The sequence below is a fragment of the Pholcus phalangioides genome, unplaced genomic scaffold (assembly GCF_987345545.1).
Source record: "Pholcus phalangioides strain wild (caught in Gottingen) unplaced genomic scaffold, Ppha-v1.0 ptg000011l_1, whole genome shotgun sequence".
NCBI lineage: Eukaryota > Metazoa > Arthropoda > Arachnida > Araneae > Pholcidae > Pholcus > Pholcus phalangioides.
Window position 1 is genome coordinate 26917442 of NW_028301604.1, and position 17760 is coordinate 26935201.

The window sequence follows — 17760 nt, forward strand, 5'->3', positions numbered from 1 at the left end:
CCGGGCGCGGACGAGTGCTCTCCCAACTAAGCTATGAAGACAGAATTTCCCCTCCTTGGAGTGTATGTATATACTGAATGGCTCCATGCAATGGACAGTGGCAACATTCTGCTAATAGCTCACAGATGACATCAGGACCATCAGATATATATTTGGTAGCCTACAAGACTATTCATAAGAAAAAAAATTGATCAAATATCAGAAAGAATGTTTTTGGTTTAAAAATTATAAAGAATTTCTTTAATTATTGAAGAAAGCCTCTACGTTCCACTCTTAGAACCATGGTGGCAAACATTGTACAAGTTAAACACCTATGCTTTATAGCATTCTTTGCAAGTGTGGTGACGCTAGTGCTGGTGGATGTGTCTGGTTGTTATTTCAGAAACATACAGTCATGACTCCTTTCTTTTTTTAGTTATTTAATAGAAGAGAGAGAGATTTTTACGACATGTTCGGTCGACAGTTGGAGCCAGACTGAACTCCAATACAAGAATGCACTAGATAATGCCTAGCTAGTGAGTGGCATAAAAAATATAATAAAAATATAAAAATTGTACAAGACAAGTAGCGCCACAGTACTCCCCCACGAGTCTGAAGGACGGCATATGGCACAATGCAAAAAAATATGATAATATAGTTACGGCGCTATGACAATATAGTTACGACGATATGACAATATAGTTACAGCAACTAATATGGCAGTGACATGTGCAAAAAAAAATTTGTTCAAAAAATACGCAATACGAAAATTTTTTAAAAGTAATGAAATATTCATATGCACAAATTAATAGTCGAGAAAAAAATAAATTACAAATGATAAAAAATTAGTAAATGTATGTATATGCAAAAACGATTACTAGAATAGATAATAGACTTATATACATATAAAAAAATTGAAAATGAAAATTTCACAAAACATAATAATATCAATTTTAAAAAATGTTGCAAAAAAACTATAATATTGTTCATTTCAAAAAATATGCAAATAAGAATAATATCAAGGAATTCTTATACGAACCGTACGCCCTGATCGAGTTACATAAGGCTGTTTCGGTTCAGTGAACGGTGATTGCTCATTAAAAGTGCAATCAAGCAAAAATGCTGGTTTCAATCTGTCTATTGAGATTTTCGTTAGTTTGCCTTTCATGTTCACTGTACATACTTTTGGAGATCGTTCAATCACTTCATATGGCCCCAAATATGGTTGTTGAAGGGGCTTTCGTACGGTGTCAAGCCGCACGAACACATGGGAAGAAACAGCAAGTTCTTTATGAACGAAAACGTTGTGAGTCCCATGCCTTGAAGTTTGGATCAGAGGTAAAGTGTTTATATGATGTCGTAGAGCACGTAGAAATTCCGGCTGTGTTGGCTGAGGGTCGGAACTACGGAAGAATTCACCAGGTAGGCGCAGTGGTGATACGTAAACCATCTCGGCAGCAGAAGTGTTGATGTCCGGTTTGATGCTGGCTTGGATGGACAGAAGTATGGTAGGTAACACTTCTCACGTTCATAACCACGTTCCGTGGCATGGCAGCGTATGGCACCTTTGAGCTGCCGGTGGAACCTTTCAACGATGCCATTGGAGGACGGGTGATATGCTGTCGTGCGTGTTTTCTGAGTTCCAAGAAAACGAACGAATGCGCGAAACAAATCACTTTCAAATTGTCTCCCTTGATCGGTGGTAACCGATTCCGGAACTCCGAATCTGCTGATCCAACCAGAGTAGAATGTCTCTACAACAGTTTCGGCTTTTTGGTTTTCCATCGGGAAAGCCTCTACCCACCTGGTGTATCGATCCACGCAGGTAAGGCAGTAGGTGAAACCCCGAGAAGGAGGAAGAGGACCAACAATGTCGATGTTAATGTGCAAGATTCTGCATTGAGGCAAAGGGCATGCACCGATGGAAGATCGAGTGTGGCGATGCACTTTTGAGCGTTGACACTCGATGCACGCCCTTGTCCATCGCGTGACATCTTTGCGAATGGAGCTCCACACAAATCGTTGACGAATAAGGTCCACAGTTGATTTAACGCCTAGATGAGCGAGGTTATGAAGGACCGTAAACACGTGATATCGGTGTTTTTCTGGTACGTAGGGACGGATAATTCCAGTGGATAAATCACAAAAAAGTTCTGTACCCTGAGGACCGAATTTTATAGGTTTTATATCGAGCACCCCTCCTGGTTGTCGGAGGGCTGTTAATTCAGCGTCTGTACTCTGTGAAGTAGCAATAGCTACGTAATCAATAGAGTCAGGTAAATTAATTTCGGATAATCTGGAAAAAGCATCCGCTACAACATTTCGCTCACCCTGAATGTAACGAATGTCCGTAGAAAATTGTGATATATACTCTAAATGACGACGTTGTCTGGGAGAGCTGTTATCATTAACTTTGTGAAAAACATAAGTTAGAGGCCTAGGACCACTGTAGACCGTGAATGGTCTGCCTTCTAACGTGTGTCTGAAATGTTTAATAGCACTATAAACTGCAAGCAACTCGCGATCATAAGTACTATAGTTCTTTTCAGTTGTTGTTAACTTTCGAGAAAAAAAATGAGCGTGGTTCGACGACACCATCGGAAGCTTGTTGTAAAACAGCTCAGAGAGTGAAATCTGACGCGTCGACTGTCAACGAAAGATGAGTATCGTGTTTAGGATGAGCCAAAAGCGTAGCGTTGGTAATAGCATGTTTACACGTATCGAAAAAGAAACCTTATGTATGAAATTTTTATAATATCAAAGATAACACACACAGGGATGTGACAGCCATTTTAGCTTGTACATAATATCTGAAACTTGAATTTTGAATGAAATCGGTGTCCTGCTTTCATTTTGTTTTTTAAAAGTTTCACACTGACAAAGTTGATCTGAACATAGTTATAGTTTCAGTGGAAAATTAAAATATTTTCTGTTGATATTCCTTATAGGATGCTGTTGAAGAGAAAGGACATGATGATAAATCATTACCAAGAGAAAAAAACCAAGATTTCAAAGAGGGGAAAAAAGGGGTATGTAAATTTTAATTCTCTTGTTTTGCATAATAATTGGTACAAATATATTCATACACGCCGTAATCATATATTTCTCCTATTACATAAATTACTGGAAGCTGCAATATTAAAGGTATGCAAATGTGGAATTTTATATATACAGTGAAACCTCAATATATAGTTATTCTGTGTTCCAAGGAAAAATATCGTAGAGGGATTATCGTTATATTGAGAGACAACATTGTCATCTAGTGACACCAAATTTATGCTTATGCTTGATGCATAGTTTCTAAATCTGCGTTGTTAGTATCACCAGAAAATATGCTTGGAAGTATTTACATATTTATTCATAGCAAAAAACTGAAGTTGATTAGTTGGTTAATGAAATTCATTCAGATGTATTACCTCTGTAAAGAAGTTTACAGTATTGCACTTTTGTGTCTTAGAGAAGTGGCAATACCAACAGCTTTATCAACATTTTCAGTGATCATGTGGTGCAAAACACCAGTGTTATTAGACGCAAATTGAGAGAATGAAAACAAATGACAAAGTTGAAATTGAATTCAAGACAATTGTGAGTGAAAAATATAAAAAATATTGTTGTATATTGTGTGGTTTTAAAATCTGTTAAAAAATATTGTTATACAAATATTTATTGCAGTAGAAAATATTGTTGTATCGAGAGGTTTTTAACATTAGACTATAGGCAATTTCAAATAAGATTTGAAAAAACATCATTGTAGAGGGATTTATCATTATATCAAGTATTATTGTCAGAGATGCCATTGATGCTATAGCGCATCAAATACCCGGAATTTCGGAAAAGGACGTGTAAAAATTTGGTTCAAGTGTCCTCTCCTTGTTCCAAGAAGAAAAAACCTCCCCAAATTTTTTTTCCTTTTCCTTTTTTTCTTCTTTTCAAAGTCCATCACGATCGCTAAACCTTGGGAAAGTGGTTTTACTATTTTGTATACTGTACTGTCTTGATATACACGCGGGTTGTTGAAGATATTTAGTTGCTTCCCTTAATGAGGGGCTGTGTACAGAATTTTCGAATTTCTATTCCCATGCGGATTTTCTCCCCTCTGGTTGCATATCGGAAATTACGGTACTTTTGCAGCTATCTGCTAGCATTCAAACACAGCATCTATACTGCGTAAATTTGCTTTGTTCCTACAATATTGTGAATGCACATTTTTTTGAAAAATCATAAAGGATTTTGAACGCCTGTTCAAAGTGTAAAACATTTTCCGAGATCGTTCAGAAAAAAAACCCAAAAAAAAACGAATCTGTAAAAACTCTATCTTAAATACTCACAGTTTTTCCATCTAGCTGCTATGTGGTAGTCACCGTTTCGCATCGCAGAAATCACTGGTGTGTACGCAGAATCAGTTTTTGGACGGGCAGAAGGATTTCTTCACAGAAATTGTGTATCTTATTAACGCTCAAAAAGAATTTTAAATTAACATAGTATAAAAGACTTTTCCCCAATATTTTAATTTTCTTAAAAAGTATTTTTAATTTTTAGTTTTCTTGGGGGGGGGGGGGCATACCCCCGGATTTTTCCTTTGGTGAAAATCCAGGTTTGGAACAGGGGGTTGTTGCACAGTGGTAATTGGCTAAAAACATGATTTTCTAAGGTTTTCCAATTTTGAGTTGGCTATTCCTTTGAAAAAAACTGGTTGCCACGAAAATCATGAAGACCTAAAATACAAATATGTATACCTTAAATTTCAAATCCACGCATTACGAATTTGGAGGATAGATGAAGGGCCGCATCTAGGGTGGGTCTAGTGTCCCCCAGGCTCTTGACTGGGGGGTGGCAAATTCATCTTTTATAACTGCTTCTACATTACATGGGGTGCCAAATGTGTGCTTGCCCTGTTTGAGAAAGTGTCTAGTTGCGGCCTCAGGTAGATAGCACCAAAATGCTAAATGCTGCATATATAAATGAATTATATATGCGCGTGACAGTGTGCATGCTTTTGATCAGGGAAATTTTTGAATTTGGTTAGGGAAATGATCAAGAGAATTTTGCAGGGAACCCTGAAATATTATTGTAGCGATTTCAAAAAGTTCTCCTAAAAATATCGCTGTATAGCAGTGTTTTCCAAACTTATACAGCCAGTCGCCCCCCTTTTCAAAAACACAATTTTCCATCGCCCCTTGAAAGTGATGTTAAAAATCCACATAAAAAATTGAAAGATGCAGTGACAATTTTTTTATTTTTTTGCATCTATGTTTTCTTGCAACAGGGTAGTATAAAATGTGTTAGAAATTTGTAAATAATTACAGTAAAAAAAATTACAGTAAAGTTTCAAAAGATTACAGTAAATTTCATTACAAAACATAAAAAAATTAAATTTGTGAAATAAAAACAGATGCACATATTTATATTGATTGCGGTCAAAGTAATATTCACATCACACAAAAAATATCTATTAATAAAAAAATTATTTTTTTGAAACAACAGACACAACTACAATTGTTGCTTAGTTTTAATAAAAATAATTTCATTATTAATAGAGATATTTTTTCTAAGTGTGATGACTGCCCCTTAGTTTTACTAAGCAGCATTCTCAAAACCTCACAATTGAATATCTATAAGTTATTTTGATTTTTGTTGAAAGATTTGTGACTGCATTGAAATGTCTCGCACCTGAAAAATTTTGAGCTACATTAGAGCCTCTCAATAATGGACACTCACTGGGCTGAAAATTTTCTCCGCTAACGAGGAGTGGCTCTTAATGGATAGTGAAATGATGAGTAGCATATTCGTAATCCCGTTGATGTACTTTAAAAAGTGTTCAGTAACTGGAGGTGTTAACTAACATTGAGTGTTCGTTATGTGGGAGGTTCCACTGTATATCCCATTAATTCCAAGTACAGTATTTGATTTACAACCAGAAAAATTAATAGCCATATTCAAATTTGAACTTGAGGCCCGATTTTAAAGCTATTGCTGTCAATTTATCTTGCAAATGTGATAATTGTTATTGTTGGAGATTGAAAAAAAAATTATTGAAAATTGTTATTTTTATTCAGTACAGATTATTTATTTCATTACAGATTGTAAGGATCTCTTCAGAATGAACACTTTATATAAAAAAATAAATATTCTTTATTTGCCCTCTTTCCCCCTTTTTGTCAACTGCATTTTACACATTAAAAAAACAATTTAAACTAGATTTATATAGCATGTGTTGCCTACTCCTATGAAATCACATATCCGGAAATTTTATTTTAAATGAAATTATTCCCACCAATGCATGTTGGACTTAAGTGTTCTATTTTGACATGGAGTACAGAGTAAGGTGTTGAGATGAGTTGAGTTTCTGTGAATTTATTATTAGGTAATGTCCAATTAGAATTAGTGTTGCTGTAGCACCCTAGATACGCAATCGTGTTCACACTCTCTGAAGCATGGGCCGGCAACTAAATTTACCTGGCAATCTGCTGCTTTATCACTTTTTCCCCTTATCAGACATTGACCCCGATGGGTCACGAGTCCTAGCTATTTCATTTTTTTTTTGTTAATCACTAGAATACTGCCAAAAAATTATTTCAGTTTTGTCTTTGGACTGTCGATTCAATTGTCAATTGGATTTTTACCAATTTTGTACGTTTGTAATTAAATACGTCTACAATTTAGAATAGTAATAAACCTTTCTCTGGTAAATCAAAGGAGGAACTAACGATAAAGGCAAATAAGTAGGAAAAAGCCATGAATTCCTAAAGGAACACACAATAGGTGCCATCTTCAAACGATGAATACAACCATTATTGAAGCTGACTGGGGATCCCACTTTGGTTGATTACCAAATTTTACACACATCTGAAAAATACGTCACTTCAAGTCAGACGCTGTGGTCAAAATCAAGGGTGTCTTTTACGTGGGCATTCTGACCACTGCCTACTTTTCTCATATAAGGAAAATTGGTTATTTAATAAAATGTGGTACATAATTCATTTTGATTAGCAATAACACTAATAAATGATTTGAACTCAATGTTCAACAATAATGTTTGTGAAAAAAAAAAAATCAAAATTCAATCATTAAAATAAATTATTTTTTGAAATTATCAATCAAGCTGCTCGTGAGACATTTGTTGTTTTAAGTAAATTCTGAAACAAATTTGAACGCGATTATTTATTTATTATATTACCTTATTTTCTGTTACGTTATTTCGGGTGTGAACGGTTCCACAGAAGAAAATGAAGTTTTGCCAAGCAATGTGACGAGATAATGAACCAATATAAAAAAGATGTCTGATATTTTTTATTCATTTCCTATCCAAAACATTATCCAGGCATTATTCACAAGATAGCGAAAATATTTGGACTCAAGTCAGAGCCCTAATTCCTTCCTTGCCCAGGACCTCCTCATGTCTAGGTCATGCTGTGGCCATTTGTCATTCATCTTTCGAATCACCAGTGTTACTGCGATATTATTTAGATCCCAATTCTAAAAAATTTAATTTTTTGCATAATTTATTTTATGCAAATTCTCTCATTACTTTCTTGATTAAAACTGGCAAGCATCAACGGAGGGAAGAATCATTTCAATTGATTATTTTACATATAATTCTGAATGAATCTCATTGAATATTTACTATTGTTTTATGAACATATCAGAAATCTTGTTAGATTGCAACAAATTTCAACTTTCAGCTCAAACATTGAAAGGGAAAAATTCAGATGAAACCACGCCAGTTAAACATAAAAAACAATCAAAAAATTATTTGATAGAGATATGATTGATAGTATAATTATATTATAATTATATGAGTAATACTACTATACTTAATAATGAGTCTTTCAAATTGAGTTGAATTTGAAGGTCTGACACAGTCTTAGAAGATTGTGGGAAAATGCATCATATTCTTTCAAGGAAAAACACTACATATATAAGTAGGTAGGGTAAATCAAATTTTTCGATTGTTTCGCAAAATAATATATATAGCCTATATATATTTTTTTTTCATAACATATCGTAAATATTTCATATTGGAAAATAATATATTCATATTTTTGTGCTTATGTCAGTTGGACAGACGTTAAGTACTGATCAATTTGATGTTGATTCGACTTATAGATCCGCAAACAGCTATAAATTTTTCCAAATATTGGAATACGAGGGAAATGGTGGTGATGTTATTACATTTTTAAATTTAAATATTCGAAGCATCCGAAAAAACTTTGACGAATTTCTGGTATTTTTAAAATCACTTGAAGTGCAAATTGATGTAATCTGTCTCACCGAGATATGGGCTCGGGAAGATAAAATATCCACATATGATATAAATGATTATGTTTGCTTTGCTGAGTATGATTATTTTGTTAAATTTAGAGATTATAATAGATCTGGAGGTGTTATTATGTTTGCTAGACATGAACTTGGTGCTATCAAAAAATTAGTGAAATTCAAAACAGCCAAAGTCATAAATGTACATATTGATAATATAAAACTAGATATTATGTTGATCTATAGATCACATCTGTTCACCATAAGTGAGTTCAACTCAGAATTGAATACCTTCCTCAGAAAAAAAAGTAACATGTTAATCATTGGAGACTGTAATATAAATATTCTTGCTCACAACACCGATGTCAATTACTACAAAGATACAATATGCATAAACGGATTTAACCCATTAATAAATCAAATTACCAGAGAATCTAGAGATGGGGGCACTTGTATAGATCACGTTTATTATAGAACAAAAATGAATACATATCAAAAATTTATTGTGTATAATACCAAAATAACTGATCACTTTCCAATATTGGGATACATTTCTAAAGAAAAATGAGATCAAAACTCCCCCAAAAATAAATAAAACATTAATAAATTATAAAAAATTTGAGGAATTTGTGGTAAATATAAACCTTAACAACGTATATGAAGATAATGATATTTGTAATAAATACAAACGATTCCATGATATTATTACGTTGAATAAAAACCTATGGGAAACAAAAAAACCGATAAAACGAAAAAGTGATAAAAATTGGATCAATAAACATTTAATAAATAAAATAAATATCAAAGAAAAAATCTACAAAAAACACAAAAAATACCCCCATGTTATTATTAAGTATTATGAAGATACATATAAAAATTTCGAAAATGCTCTGAAACAAGAGATCAAGATAGTGAAAAACGAATACTACAGGAAAAAGTTTTTAAATTGTAACAATGATATTCGTAAACAATGGCAATTTATAAACCAAACTATAATGAATAAAAATAGGAAAATTACCCTGCCAGATACAACAAACCACAAACAATTGGCTGAAAACTTTAATGCAGATTTTATAAATCGAAACTTAGATAGTGAGGATTCTAATATAAGTGCTTCTCGAAACTGTGATAGCAATGCATCAATATCTTCAATGATGATATCTGGCATTGGAAACAATGATTTACACAAGATAATATCTGAACTAAATGAACATAAAGCGACAGGATATGATGGTATAACAGTAAAAATGATCAAAATCATAGCCAGATATCATAATGACTTGTTACTATACCTAATAAATACTTCACTAATAAAAGGAATTTTCTATCCTGAACTCAAAGTTTCCATTGTGTACCCAATTTTTAAAAAAGGTGATAAAAACCTTTTAGCAAATTATAGACCTATTTCAGCACTCCCGGTTTTTTCAAAAATAGTTGAGAAAAGTATGAAAACAAAATTGATTAGTTACTTGAAACGTATAAACTTCTTTGCTGAGAATCAATACGGTTTTCAAACAGGAAAAAGCACTGAAATGGCAATCGCAAAAGTGAATGAATATCTAAACCAGAGCTTCAACAACAATAATTATTCAATAGCAGTTTCTATCGATTTAAAAAGAGCTTTTGATAAAGGAGCTCTGTTATTACATAAGATGGAGAATGCCGGAATTCGTGGTGAACTATTGCGGTGGTTCGAGATGTACTGTTATGGACGAATACAGGCAGTCTATATAGAAAATGAAAAAAGTGATTACCTTGAAATAAAAAAAGGAATACCTCAGAGAACAGTACTTGGCCCCACACTTTTTCTGATATATATAAATGAATTATGCCTTCTAAATTTGCATGGTAGAATAGTGTCTTTCGCGGATGACACCATATTATATGTTGAAGGTAAAAATATTTCTCATTCGATAACTGAAGTTGAAGATGACCTTAGACAGATTAGCACATGGCTAACAAAAATAAATTACTTCCAAACGTAGAAAAAACAAAATTCATCTGTCTAAAAATTAGAGATATTAAACCAGAAACTCCAATATCACTAAGATTACATGTTTGTAAATACCCCTCCCAAATCTGTTCTTGCAGTCACATAGAAAGAGTAAGAGAATATAGTTATTTAGGTGTAGTTATACAAGGCGACCTAAAATGGAATAGCCATTCTAACAATGTTTGTAATACGATAAGAAAACAAATTGCAGCTTTATATAGATTAAGAAAGTTGTAAGTCCAGAACTCCTTAAAACAATTTTCTATGCCTGGATCCAATCAAGAGTAACTTACGCTATTACAGTGTGGGGAGGTGCCTATCACGATAATATTAAGAACTTAAATAACATCTATAATCGCATAAAACGTAAGGTAATGTTATTTAATAATCCAGATCTACTGAAATCAGAAATTTTAATACTTGATCTAAGACAAATTTATGTGTATAAAATGATAATTTTTATGACTAAAAACCATAATTTATTTCTTAAAATTAATAATGATAGAACCTCAAATAGATACAACTTCCTGTATATAACTCCAAAAACAAATAAATACCTTGTTCAAAAAAGTATAAATTACCTAGGACCAACTATTTGTAACAAATTCGGAAAAAAATTATCAGACCTTAGAATAAACATCTCAAGAAAGAAATTTTCACATTCTCAAACTCTATAACGAATTTTGAAAGGTTTATTGAAAATATAAATAGGTAACCAAGGAAAAATTTTGAAATATCTATAATAAAAAAAAAATGAATAAAATGAAATAAATATAAATTGAGCGTGCCGTTTATTATATATAATATTTATTAAGCTCTAGGACGGAGCAAATGGGTCCCTAAGAGCTGCATAGTGTATGTTTTGTCTTTTGTTCTGTTGTCTTTAATTTATTATGTATATTTGTGTTCATGTATTTATGTGTGCTGTTTTGAATTATTTAAAAAAAAAAAAAAAGTCACCATAAAAAATTTTAAATTCAAAAAATAAAATTTTTTACTAAACTGACGCCATCATGAGGAGAAATGCATTCGATGATTAAGTAGTGTGTATCCCCTATACATATATTCCTCGCAATATTCGGAGGAGAAGTGATGCTTGTTTACGGAAATAGTACCAAAATTTCACTTTTATTCTTATATTGTCATAATCAGTGCGGATACGGATAGCATTCTTGATAAGCATGAATAGATAATACCGCCCAAGTGTCTTACTCAAATCATGAAAATCTGTCAAAATAAAAGTATTTAGTAACATCAAAATTTTGAAAAAGACAAAACAAAAAACATTATTGTACTTACGCCGTGGATTCAATAAACATTTCCTTCCATTTCGTGACAGTTTCATTTCTTTTGGACACTATCGAAATTACAAATATAAACACAAAGGCCACAATAGGCAAATTGCTCAACGAGGTGACTGAAATTGATTTCTATGTTTGAATGCTTATGAGGAGCTACGTACATGGCTCATTCCCAACCTTTTTTGAGAAGCGTCACAACACCTTGGTGTATTGATGCGTGCTTATTCAGTTCTTTGCAGTGGTTCTTTTTTTACATTAGGCCAGGGGTTCTCAAACCTTGTGTCTGTAACCTTTTTTCAGGAGCACCACTGAGCAGTGACCTTGACAAAGGTTTTTCAAATTTTTTTTTGTTAAAAACTCTAGGAAGCCTGTGGAGCTCGCGGATAAGCATTAAATAGGGAAAAGGGAGCACCTTGGGTGGGAAAAGTTTGAGAACCCCTGCATATTAGCCTATTCTGGGCAGCCTCAGATAAACGATGACGAAGTCAGGGGGCCCATGGATGCCAAAAGTTTGAGAAACACTGGATTAATTGGACGTGTCATGAGTTAACAAACACACTGGTCATAACTTTGTCCAGGGAATAATTTCTCCAATTCAGCACACTACTGTATATGCATAATGATGAGATTAACAGTGATTCAAAAAAAAGAGAAACTATATCATGAGAAAGGATAATGATTCTGAGAAAGTCACATTTCAACACCAAATTATGCATTATCAACGTATAGTACAATATATTGTTGTACAAATATAGATGACTGTAATTTCCTCTCTCATTTTATGCATTTCAGAGCGCTATTGACCCAAGATTATAGGTTTTTTTTATTTCACCCACCTTTAAGAAAATTCTTCCAGAACGCTTTTTGTGTTTTATCTTGGGATTTTTAGGGCTCAAACGCTCAGAGCAGTTTTCCCTTTTTTCGTAGAGTTTGACACTGCCCCATGCACAAGCCAGTGCCTTTTTCAAAAATGATAAAGAAAAAGCCTGCACACTTTTTTTTTCTTTCTCTCAAATGACTAGTACAAACCCAATTACTGTGAAACTGCAAGAGGTGCATATATAAATGGAGATTTATTTTTCATTTTTCTCACTCATCAATAGAGGTAGAAAATGAAAACATTTTTTTTCTCAAAAAGTTTTTTTAAAGATCAAATGTCATTTAGGAAAATAGGTGCTAATGTAGGCAAAATTTTGATTGGGGGAAAGCGACCCCCCCCCCCACGCTACGCCACTGGCGAAAAGCTGACAAAGTTTTGCTGAGAAGAGGGAAGGTGGTCTAAAATGGCTAATATTCTGCTGACCTGAGACTTAAACGGCTCCTTATAACGCTTTAAAAATTGGTGATATCAGTTCAAAATCCTGCCGAATTCACCAAATGTATAACTTCACATTTTTTAAACTGATAACAGTGATATTACCCTAAAAAATCGAGAAAGCAAACCAATTCTTTTTCCTCCCTTGTCATGTGTGTGTGTTTTCAAATGCGGTTGTTATCACGATTTTCTCAGAATGTAGTTTTTGAGTTCATCCGTGAGCTAAAAAAAAAACACTTCCCCCAAAAATTCTGACATTTGGAAGAAATCTTTACTCTCTATGTGTTAGTAAAATGAACCTCAGATTTAGAAATTAACCCTTGGGAAGTGATTTTTAAAAAATGTTGAATTCAATTTTATTGAACATCATTCGATCTAATTCGAAAGACAAGGTTAAAAATAGCAATTGTGCAGCAAACACTATGCAGTGTATGCACTTCTCCTTCAAAGTTTCACTTAATAGTGAAGGAGAGCAAATTACCACATTTTGATCAAAAAAAGTGTTGATTTTGGGAGAACAATTTTTCCAAGAGATCTCGTTTGGCCAACACTGTACAAATCTGGTGATAAATTTGCCAATATAGTGGGCAAAAATATTACATAATAACAAGGCAAAGAGGTTATAACATTGCTCTTCATGAAGAGAAAAAGCGTTGATTGTGAAAGAAGACGATTGAATTTGGCTTCTAATGGGATTGAATATTTCAGTTAATTTTTAAAAAGCCTGCAACCCTCTGCTGGGGAAGAATTTTGCTTTCGTTGGGTGTTTGGCACGTAACTGACCTTTAGAAAACTGACATTCCATGAAAATTAAAAACGTTATTACTCATTAAATATTCGTCTGATCCTAAAACGGAGAACACTTTTCTATATTTTTTTCTATTGTTATTCTGTAGTTTTTCATAAAAAATCATGTGTGAAATTAATTCGCGATCGATAGTTACCACTCTGTATACATATAGCTAGGACTTGCCACCTCCCACAATTTTAAAATTCGATAATTACGGTTTTCTCAACTAAATCTGCTGATCCCTCAATTTTGCCGCTCAGGGCAGTTGCCTCTCCTTCCCCCATAGTTCTGGCCCTGCATATTGTTTATATGTATTTCGGGTGAATTTATTGAAAATAGACTGATTTAGAAAAAATATTGTGAATTCAAACGATAGTCAAAATATTTCTAAGATTTTATTTGATTTCTTTATAGTAAAAGAAATACATCTGGCAACAGGCCATCGTTGTTTACAAACACGATATAGGACAGCTCTCGTAAAATAAATATAAATATAAGTGTGTCGTATAAATAAAATAACCCACACAACAGAAACTCAGCTTTTGAAGTTGCAGGAACAAAGAGTGGGTAAATATGTTATGGTAATATAATTTTAGATGAAATAAAACAAAAACAAAAAAATAGTGAATGCGCGCATTAGTAATAGATTGAAACAAACACACCACAAACAAGGAAATACAGAGTCACCATCCATGAGAAAAAATACCTACTAATTTTTTTTTTTTTTTTAAACTTTAACTTGGTACTTTAGTAAATAACTGAAATGAAAAACTCTGAATGCAGCATATGTAAGGATCCAGTGAGAGAGATAGACAAGAATGAGTTCTACAAGTGTTCAAAATGCCAAGAATTTACTTACCCTGTATGCATTGGAGTCTGCCTTCAGGAGAATGTCTAAACAGGAAAAAAAAGAACTTTACATGCAAAAACTGAAAATGAAACAGTGAAAAGTAACCAGGAAGATGCTGACAGAAGAAACTGGATGGATAATTGCGTAACAGAATTTTAAAAGAAGGGGGTGAGAAAGACTATTGAACAAGTAACAGAAAAAATGCTTCAGAGGCAACAAGACTTGGACCAAGAAATGAAAAAAAACTGTAAAATCAAAATGCTTAGACAATTTCACTGGGCAGATGGAGGATTTGAAAGATCTAATAGAACAAACAGTTATAGAAAACAGAGATTAAAGTGGAAAACAAGAACCTGAAATCAGAAATAGAAGGGTTAAAGATCCGCATGAATGAACTTGAGACAAAAAGCCGGAGGAACAATATTGAGCTAAACGGAATACCAGAGACGCCGGGTGAAAATGTAAATGAATTAATAGAAGCAGTAAAAACACAGTTGAGTATTGATGAAACAACAAATGTTTTAGCATATTTTCATTACCAGCATGTAATGAAAAAATATGCCAAAATCATTTACCAGATTTTATCGTGAAACTCAAAAAATATCTGGTTACAAAAAGCCAGGAGTCAAGCTAATCTTACAGCAGACAAAATAAATGAAGTTTTTCGAGACACTATGTAAGAATCTATGTAAATGAACACCTAACCACTGAAAACAAAAGACTATTCTACCTGACAAGACAATGTAAAACAAGACTCAAATACAAGTTTTCCTGGGTGAAAGAAGGAAAGATTTTTCTCCGGAGAGATGATAACACAAAAGTAATTTGAATACAAAATGTGGAACAATTAAATAAATTAGAAGCAAATGCCAATAATCCCTGAGGAGTTTTCTGAGAATCAAGATCAGTAATCTCTGGAGGAAATCAGCGAAGTGAAGAAATTCATCAATCAATATAGAAAAACAGAAAAATCATTAACATTTCTTGTTTTGAATATTCAAAGTCTTAGAGCAAATTTTTACAACTTGTTAATATTTTTGAGAACATTAAGCGAAACAATAGATATAATATGTTTAAGTGAAATGCGTCAAAGGCAAAGTTGATTGATCTAATGTATATATGCATATATGAATTGACATCATCATCATCTTACCCCCCCAGAAATAATGACCGACCGTGCCCCCCCCCCTTCCCAGACTTCCAGGTCTATCTCCGCCTATGGATGAGATATTCAACTACTATATAGCAGGCTTTGAAGATACAAATGACTACAATTGTCATGTAAATTGTAGAACTTATAATAGATCAGGGGGTGTAGTAATGTATATAAATAATGAAATCAAACCTCTAAAGAAAAACAATTTAAAATTTGTCTCGGCTGAAGAATTATGTATTGGACTTCCCCAGATTAAATGATACATATATTATTGTTATTCACATTCATTATCACATTCTTATAATATACCTTTAATGAAGAACCAGAATCAAATATAAAAAACTTGAAAAACAATAGATTAATAGTTGGAGATATTAACATAAACTTACATAACCTAGATTCTGAAACTTCAAAATACCTTGATATAACGGCAATAAATTGATTTGTACCACTTCATAATAGCAATACAAGAGAAATTAATGAATCTAAAACATGCCTACACCATGTTCTTCACCGAACAAAAATAAACACTACACAAAAATTTTCGGTATAAAAAAACTCAAACAACAGATCATTTTCCGATAATAGGATATATAAATTTTATACAAAGGAAACCAGAAGAAAAAAATGATCAATACAAACATTTAAATATAATAAATTTGAAGATTTTATTGCAAATATAAATTTGGTTAGAGTAATTGTCCTAGAGTAAAGATGTTTAGAAAATAAATACAAATGATTTTCAGATATTATAACATCAAATTCTAATCACTGGACAAAACAAGTTAAAATGAAACCCAAAAAAAGTAAAAACAATTTTATCACTAAGGAAATAGAAGAATAAATTATAAAGAAAGATTGTACAAAAAATATAAAAAATACCCAAATATTGTTTCATACGAATTTGAATACAAGAAATATAATCAAGATCTGAAAATGTATATTAAAAAAATAAAACAGGAGCCCATTAGGAATAAATTTAGGGCATGTTAGAATAATAAAAAACAGCAATGGAAATGTATCAATCACAATGTTCTAAATAAAAATGTTAAGCACAATACACTTCCAATCTCTGACAGCAATAAAATACTAGCGAAAAAATTCAATGAGGACTTTATAACAAGAAACATAGAAGAAATGGAACTAGGTACTGACTACGATTGTCAGGAGGAGCAAACAATAACTAATCCTAACAACTTCATGTATTTTTTCGAAATGATGAGATTATAACAAAATTAAAGATTAACAAAGCAAGTGGATACAATCAAATAACCCCTAAAATGTTGAAAATAATCACACATTATCACATGGATATATTAAAAACCTAATCAACTCATCAATACTAAATGGATTCTTTTATAGTGAGTTAAAATATGCCATAGTACATCCCATTTATAAAACAGGAGAGACAGATAACCTATCAAACTACAGGCCCATATCAATTCTTCCCATTTTTCAAAAGTGTGTGAAAGTGTGTATGAAAAAACAGCTCGTAAGTTTCCTAGATCATCAGAACTTTCTAGCACCTAATCAATAGGCTAGGGTTTCAAAAAAATAAAAATACAGAAATATTCATTTCAGAACTTGGTAACGATTTAAATACCAGATTTAACCATAATAGATATTCAATAAGGGGCGGTTCAAGTATTATGTAAGCAAATTTTTAGCCATTTTTGACCCCCACCCCCTTGTCAGCAGAATTTTGTCATCACTGCCCCCTACCTCCTAACGCATAATGGTGGGATCAGAAACGTACGCGGGAGGGGGCAGAGAGGGCTCATGCGCCCCCCCCCCCGCTGAAAAAAAAAATTTTTAATGCAAAAATTTTTTTTAAAAATTGAAATTTTGAAAAAAATATATGTGATTATAATCGATTTCTGTTGATTTCAATGCTTTTCAAAGGGTAAGAACTGAAAAATTCATTGAGACCCAACCTTTAAGCCATATGGTAAACCCTTGATCCGCGGACCAAATGTAATCCTGAAGGTTATCTGATGTGGCTTGCCTATCTCAAACCTGATTTTGTAAAAATTAACATAGCGGCACATTTACAAATTGCTTAAATGACCTGTGACACAATTCCAGAGAATTCAAGTGGCCAGTGGCACATTTTCAAATCA

At 32.9% G+C, this 17760-nt stretch overlaps 1 protein-coding gene across 2 annotated transcripts in view; it reads left to right on the forward strand.

Moving 5' to 3' along the window:
* Window positions 1-17760, forward strand: part of LOC149080286 (protein phosphatase 1 regulatory subunit 12B-like) — a 423274-nt gene that overhangs the window by 241449 nt on the left and 164065 nt on the right. For both annotated transcript variants that reach the window (XM_089239417.1, XM_089239418.1), the window contains exon 16: window positions 2928-3008. In XM_089239417.1, coding sequence (XP_089095543.1) covers window positions 2928-3008 — 81 coding nt within the window. The remainder of the gene's footprint in view (window positions 1-2927; window positions 3009-17760) is intronic.